This window comes from Anarrhichthys ocellatus, unplaced genomic scaffold (assembly GCF_004355925.1).
Source record: "Anarrhichthys ocellatus isolate YVR2014 unplaced genomic scaffold, GSC_Weel_1.0 scaffold1817, whole genome shotgun sequence".
NCBI classification, from domain to species: domain Eukaryota; kingdom Metazoa; phylum Chordata; class Actinopteri; order Perciformes; family Anarhichadidae; genus Anarrhichthys; species Anarrhichthys ocellatus.
In genome coordinates this window covers 1-7,409 of record NW_022281791.1, presented here as the reverse complement: position 1 = coordinate 7,409, position 7,409 = coordinate 1, and the positions used below count along the sequence as shown (strand labels likewise).

The following is a 7,409-nucleotide window of genomic DNA, read 5'->3' as shown; positions in this document are numbered from 1 at the left end:
GAGACTTCAAGTAGCTTACAGTGACGCCATGAGAATACTGTTAAAGAGACCGAGATGGAGTAGTGCTAGTGAAATGTTTGTGGCCTTCAGCCGTTGGTCAAACTGCTGACTATGAGATCAAGGACGAAGTTCCAATTTCGACTTTTAAACCAACGTGGTCAAAAATTCCTTAAAGTGCTGAAGTTTGAACAACTAAGAAAACTCCATCTGCTGATGAAGACGGTGAGGTACTGTTGAAAGCTCCAGAACAAGCTGGGACCTTGAGTTGAGATTGTTTTGTGGAAGACATAAAAGCAGTGTCCTTCAGACCGACATAGCAACAGCTGAGGACACTAAAAAATGTCCAATGTGACGACTTCAAATATCTTGTTTTAATAGAAAAAATAGATTGTGAACAATATCAATAAAGAGTACTTTTGGTAAAATTCTTAAAATTATGAGACCTATCATACATTTATCACAGTGATCTTCATCATTTCATCTCTCTGTGTGTGGGCCACATGAAAACTGATCATTTGCTCATATTTGAACACATATCTGCACATGTGAGTTTAAAGTCCTTCTAATGACGCTCCGGTTTGGTTTTGGTTGTTAAAGGGTCACATGTTGTCTGTTCCACGTCCAGAAATGATCCGACTGGACCCAAGTTCAACAACCATTAAAGTACTTTGTTAAAGTAGTTGAACTTTGACCCCCGATACATGATGCGTTAAATAGCATTCCTACATTGACCGGAGGCGGAAGTTTATTGTAGAGAAAAATGGAGGAGAAAAGTTACTTTGCACAAGCAACACACATATTTACTTTTATACCTATTTCATACAACAAAGTATTGACTTGAGTTTTCCCTATTTCAATGTCTTTTCAGAAATGTGTAGATGTACAGAAGCTTTTTTGTTACTTTTTCAGAATCAGGATTTGAACATTCAAGGGATCTTTTTAATTTTCCATATTTAAGTAGAATAGGAAAGAATAGGATTGTTGATAGATTGGCACAAAGCCAATCTATTATTATTATCAATATTGGTAGCAAAAAAACATGGCTGAATCTCTTGTATTTATTTTAATATAAATATATTACAAAACATTTTTCTCTTTAGATGTTGACATGACAGGCACTTGATTTGGTCTGATTCAGAAAGCCGACAGAAATAGAAATACTTCTGGACCCCTCGCCGTGCAGCTGCAGTGTGTCGGACTGGAGGCAGCGGGGGGAAAGGTCACCGGCATGGCTCTCACGTATCCGGTGACAATGTGGGGAAAGTTGGACACCGCGAGGCGCATTAAATCCAAACCCAACGACGAGGAGAGGGAGTCGGCATGACGAGCAAGCGGGGCGCAGCGCTGAGCGTTGAGGACAACGAGGAGGAAGAAGACTCGGCTGCGGCGAGATATTACGACGACGAAGATGACCTGAAGGCATTTTCAGACGCCGAGCTGGGCTGTGAGGACGGAGGTAGGCGGATATTTCCGCTGCTGAGGAAGGTCACATACGGGCAGAGAGCGAGGGAAGGGGGGGGGGCGCTCTGCTTTGCTCTGAGACGTCTCTGCGGAGTGTTACGTTACTGCTCCTAACGTTAGCTAATCTGTTCTTTCCCCTCCTTTCTGTATAACACTATTTCACTCTGCGTCAGCTGGTAATGTAACCATTAGTGGGCAACATGGCTCTTTGGATATTAAAGGTTGCCCACCCCTGATCTAGGGTGACCATCTAGATACCACTCCTAAAATGACAGAAACCATCTTTGAGAATTTATTTTTGATGTGCACTTGGATTTGCTGCATGTCCCATCAGCTAACAAGGAGGGGGCGGGGTTTATGACCTGTACTGCAGCCAGCCACCAGGGGGCAATCGAGATGTTTTGGCTTCACTTTTCTGGATCTGTCATGTCCTCCATCTTTCTATCCAGTCTATGGTCACAGCACATCAGAAAGGTGTGGGGGGAGGGGTCTAGAAGCCGTTTGGCAGTTCTGATGAAGTGTTCTGGCAGCTCAACTGTGTGAATGTTAACAGGGCCTTCTAGAAAAAGATCGCATTGCTCTAAGCAAAACATACCATTTGAGTAAATATGGTAGGGCTGCAACTAATGATTATTTTTATCGCCACATCTGCCGTATAAGCATGTTAACATAAGATAGTGAACGTGGTAAACATTATACATGCTAAACATCAGCTTAGCATTATCATGATAACATTGTCATTGTGAGCATGTTAGCATTTCACTCAAAGCACCGCTGTATCTATACTACACAAGCTCAAAGAAATGCAAGCGTTGCTAGACTTTTAGTCTTGTTATTGATTTTATTTTTCAAAGCAATCATTTAGTCTATTTAACGTCAGAGAAAAGTGAAAAATCTCAGTCACATCACAGTTTCTAATCTGTAGTAGTCTAGTTGTTTCAGCTGTACAATAAAGGATAGGACAAATGGATTAATAGCTTTTATTTTATTATTTGAACTTTGATGCATTAGTCTTCTGTGATTGGCTGTTGGACTGCCGTGTGGATGATAGAGGGCCACTGATTATCATGAAAGGTATAAGATGATACGAAGCAAACAGCTGTCTGAACTCTGTCTCCTCTCTTTGTCCCTTTCAAATTACTTCCAGTCAGGAGATACGTGATAGAGAGGAGGGAATGGACATGAGTGTGTGTTTATCAAATGGGTATGTAAATAGTTGCAACCTCAGAGGCCTTTAGCTCTTCAGTTCTGGAATATAAAATGAGAATATGCCATTTATATTGAGAGGGAGTCAGCAGGAGTTAAGATACAGTGGGAGCTGTTGTTTTACCAAACACTGTTTCATTGACTTATTTACTGTACATTGACATTCGACATTCCTCAACATGGAGCCATCAAGGTCAGAGTGTCAAAGCAAGAATGTGACAAACACACACACACAGGGGAAAGAGTATTTTGGTACACAAGTAAATTTGGTCTGGTTTGGTTGTAAAACTTTTGATTTAGTAGTATTTGCTAGTATTTAATCACATTGTCATGAATATTGTTATCTCAGAATCACTCTGCCATATTATGATATTATTTTCAGGCCATATCCTCCTATACTCCTGTCATGTAAACTCAGTCCCCCGTTAATCTGTTTAATGTCTCTGTTCCTTTGCTGTTGTATAGTGTTGGGCTTCAGCGATTCTCTGAACGGAGAGGTCAAACCGCGAATACTGTTGATGGGCCTGAGGAGGAGTGGGAAGTCCTCCATCCAGAAGGTGGTTTTCCATAAAATGTTGCCCAACGAGACCCTGTTCCTGGAGAGCACCAACAAGATCTGTAGAGAGGACGTGTCCAGCATCTCCTTCGTCAGCTTCCAGATCTGGGACTTCCCTGGCCAGATCGACTTTTTCGACCCCACCTTTGACTATGAAATGATCTTCAGAGGCACTGGAGCGCTAATCTTTGTCATCGACTCACAGGTCAGTCCACAGATACATAAGGAAAATAATCAGGCCAACAGAAATAGAATAGGAGTAGGACAGACATTGAACTTTTTTCCATGGTAGTTCAAAAGAAAATGCAGGCGTAAATTGTTGTCGCAGCTTGCCAGGAAGAGAGCGGGCCCAGCCCTGGAGACGGATGGCTGGCTAGTTAGCTAGGTAGCTTGCCTTTCTCCGGAGCAGCAGGAAGTTAGGTTGAAGGACTGTTAGACCCACCAGCCTTCTGTTTTGCTCATTTTCTCAAACCAGTGTAGCATTAAAGCATGATAGAATTAGCAAGCCAGCTAACTAACCAATTGTCGGCTCATTAGCCAGCTATCTAGCTTGCTAATCTTGCTTTAATGCTACATTGGTTACAGTAAATGAGCCGAACAAAGTTGTCACTCATCTGGCGATTGCACTGTACTTTCCTGCGCTGTGATATGAGTCTGGATTAACAACACAGTCACAAGGCCGTAAAAAAGTCAGCAAACAATCTAATGGCTCATTTGTTTTGTTTTTCAATGTCCCTCAGTATGAATTTTTTTTCAGGACCACATTACATAACAAAACAATCTGCAATAAAACTAATAAATAACTACGTACAGTTGAGTTTAAGCAACAAAACCACAACAACACTTTGGGTCATGCCACATGGTTGAAAGTCACCAAAGTCCTGTTTGTTTCGTGACTATTTCATGACCTGCCACGATACTGGGCTGGGATGAAGCAATAAGTTGTTCAATTTTACTCATTTACTATGGCTCTCTATGTTTTGTAATGTTACTACTACCCCAATCCTCATTTTATTCGTTACTGCAAAACCTCACCTCAGTGAGTCCACGATTTGCTGCAAATTTAGTTTATAAGGAAGTTAGCCAGCTACAACGGTCGCAATGGCAACTCTACACATAAAATTGGACGCCTCTCAAACAATCCTGCTACATTTATTTGAATGGGAATGTCCCCTCTGCTCTATTTCTATGATCAGTCCCTATAATGTTGCTCTAAAATGACACTTCAAATGTAGTGGTTGATTTTTGATCAGCAGCTTCGTTGATTATGCTCAAGTCTTACTATCGTAAATATTAGTGGGGTTTTAAACAATGCTACTGAATACAGGTTCCTGTCTTACAGTTTTAGGACTTCCCGGGGGACTTGCCACATCGCCACGGTCGTCCCTTCCTCTTCACAGACCGAAACTACCAATGCAGAAAATTTTAGAAAAAGTATTCCTGTTACCTTTATGTTGAGCTCGCTTTGCGCGTTCAATCTGTGAGAGAGCAAAGGCTGTCCCGCAAAGGCCGTCCCGATTGAATCGGCTGTGGCTCGGCTGGTGGCTCGCCAAATGTAGTGGTTGATTTTTGATAAGCAGCTTCGTTGATTATGCTCAAGTCTTAATATCTTACTGCTAACTTAATAACTTTTCAGCTATCTGACTAATGGTGAGACACCACAGGGTCTCACTATCAGGAACTCATTAATGAACACCCACAGAACACAATAGAGATTGGATTGTCTTCACTCCATGTAGGTTTTTTTGTATCACACAGAGCACAAGCAAATCGAGTTGTCCCAGGTTCAACTAACGTCACAATAGAAATACACATCACTTTATAGCTTTGTTCTGGCCCAGGTCTTGGTGACTTATCTGTCCCTAGAGACCTGCCTCTAAGCTCCTGAATTAGGCACACACATCCGGGTGTCTGATTAATCACCAGCCTCCTTCCCAACCATCTTCCTCTGGTTCACGCCACAGATCATAGTGACCTGCTTATGTTTTTTACCCATTAGAAATCCTACACATCTGTTCCTAGCCCTCTACCTATTCCTTTGAGTATCCTCTCGCTGCTATCACCCAGGCCTCTGTGCACCCTATGCTGACCAGCCTTATCCCAAGTGAACAACGAAACCACTGTGACAGTGCCTGGATGGCGAGAAAAACACATTACTGACATTCTTTCATAACATTTTGGGATGAGTTGTGCATGAGAACAGGTTACGAACCTTGGGTTCCTGTCTTCTAAATGATCAATTGTTAGCCATCCATCAGACTCCCCCTTTATACTATATCTCCCTGTCCCCTCATGTTTTATTGACAGCTCCCTTTTCCTAACTAACTGGCTCGACATCCTGTTTCTCATGCACACTCACAAAGAGTGAACTTTTCTTTATTGTGATATAAAGGATACAAGGATTCATAAGTGTGCATATACTTAGTATAGGACAGGGGTCGGCAACCTTTTCTATCCAAAGAGCCATTTTGTCCTATTTTACACCAAATAAAATTAGTCTGGAGCCGCAAAAGCTATTTGATATCACAGCTTATAAAGTTGTATACATAGTTACATTATATATACAAAAACTATAGTTTGTTTTATTTATGAAAATATAGAACAAGAATAAAGACAATTCTTGACATTTTTTTTGCAATTTTACCTGATATAACAATATCAAACTCTTATGAAGAGGAGAGTTTGCTGCAGCAGCTGAGAAATCGCTCTTTTTCGCTCATCTCCAGCATGACACTTTTCAGCACATGCTGTGTGCTTGTTCTGGAAGCATACAGGTAAGCCAGCATCGTTGGCAGTGAAAGCAAATGAATACGTCCACGCAGAATCCATCCATCCATTTTCCACCGCTTATCCGGGGTCGGGTCGCGGTGGCAGCAGGCCAAGCAGGCCGACCCAAACCTCCCTCTCACCGGCAACATGTTCCAGCTCATTCTGGGGGATCCCGAGGCGTTCCCAGGCCAGCTGGGAGATGTAATCTCTCCAGCGTGTTCTGGGTCTTCCCCGGGGTCTCTTCCCAGTTGGACGTGCCTGGAAAACCTCCAGTGGGAGGCGTCCAGGAGGCATCCTAATTAGATGCCCGAACCACCTCAGCTGACTCCTTTCGACGCGAAGGAGGAGCGGCTCGACTCCAAGCTCCCTCCTGATGACCGAGCTCCTTACCCTATCTCTAAGGCTGAGCCCGGCCACCCTACGGAGGAAACTCATTTCGGCCGCTTGTAGCCGCGACCTTGTCCTTTCGGTCACGACCCAGAGTTCGTGACCATAGGTGAGGGTAGGAACGTAGACCGAGTGGTAAATTGAGAGCTTTGCCTTCCGGCTCAGCTCCCTCTTCACCAAGACGGTCCGGTGCAGGAACCCCGAGATACTTAAACTCCTTCGCTTGAGGTAGGCACTCCGTCCCCACCTGGAGGGAGCAATCCACCGGTTTCCGGCAGAGAACCATAGCCTCAGATTTGGAGGCGCTAACTCTCATCCCCGCCACTTCACACTCGGCTGCAAACCGCCCCAGTGAATGCTGGAGGTCATGATCCGAGGAGGCTAACAGGACCACATCATCTGCAAATAGCAGAGAAGCGATCCCGAGACCCCCAAAACTGACGATCTCCGCCCCCAGGCTGCGCCTAGATATCCTGTCCATGAAAATCACAAACAGGACCGGTGACAAAGGGCAGCCCTGGCGGAGGCCAACACCCACCGGGAACGTGTCTGACTTATTGCCGAGAATGCGGACACAGCTCCTACTGCAGTCTTACAGAGACCGGATCGCCGGTTGTAACGGGTCCGGCACCCCATACTCCCGCAGCACCCCCCACAAGACCCCCCGAGGGACCCGGTCGAAAGCCTTCTCCAAGTCCACAAAGCACATGTAGACTGGTTGGGCAAACTCCCAGAGCCCCTCCAGTAGTCTTGCGAGGGTAAAGAGCTGGTCCACTGTTCCACGGCCGGGACGGAATCCGCACTTCTACTCTTGAATCTGAGGTTCGACAAGCGGTCGGAGCCTCCTTTCCAGCACCCTGGCATAAGCCTTCCTCGGGAGGCTGAGTAGTGTGATACCCTGGTAATTCGAGCACACTCTCCGGTCCCCCTTTTTGAAGATGGGAACCACCACCCCGGTCTGCCATTCCATGGGCACTGATCCCGACCCCCATGCGACATTGAAGAGGCGTGTCAGCCAGGACAGCCCAAC

General features: G+C 44.7%; 1 protein-coding gene across 1 annotated transcript; it reads left to right on the top strand.

The window, feature by feature from the left end:
• The first annotated feature begins 1,178 nt into the window (after positions 1–1,178).
• LOC116377892 (ras-related GTP-binding protein D-like) lies at positions 1,179–5,721 on the top strand. The gene is made up of 2 exons (XM_031839652.1): positions 1,179–1,456; positions 3,133–5,721. Exons 1-2 carry the CDS (start codon positions 1,321–1,323, stop codon positions 3,513–3,515), a joined length of 519 nt encoding a protein of 172 aa, XP_031695512.1. The 5' UTR covers positions 1,179–1,320; the 3' UTR covers positions 3,516–5,721.
• Positions 5,722–7,409: the final 1,688 nt, after the last annotated feature.

Coding starts and splice junctions, on each gene's coding strand:
- LOC116377892 (XM_031839652.1), top strand. CDS start 1,321: ATGACGAGCAAGCGGGGCGCAGCGCTGAGCGTTGAGGACAACGAGGAG. Junction 1,457..3,132: donor GCTGGGCTGTGAGGACGGAG/GTAGGCGGATAT, acceptor GCTGTTGTATAG/TGTTGGGCTTCAGCGATTCT.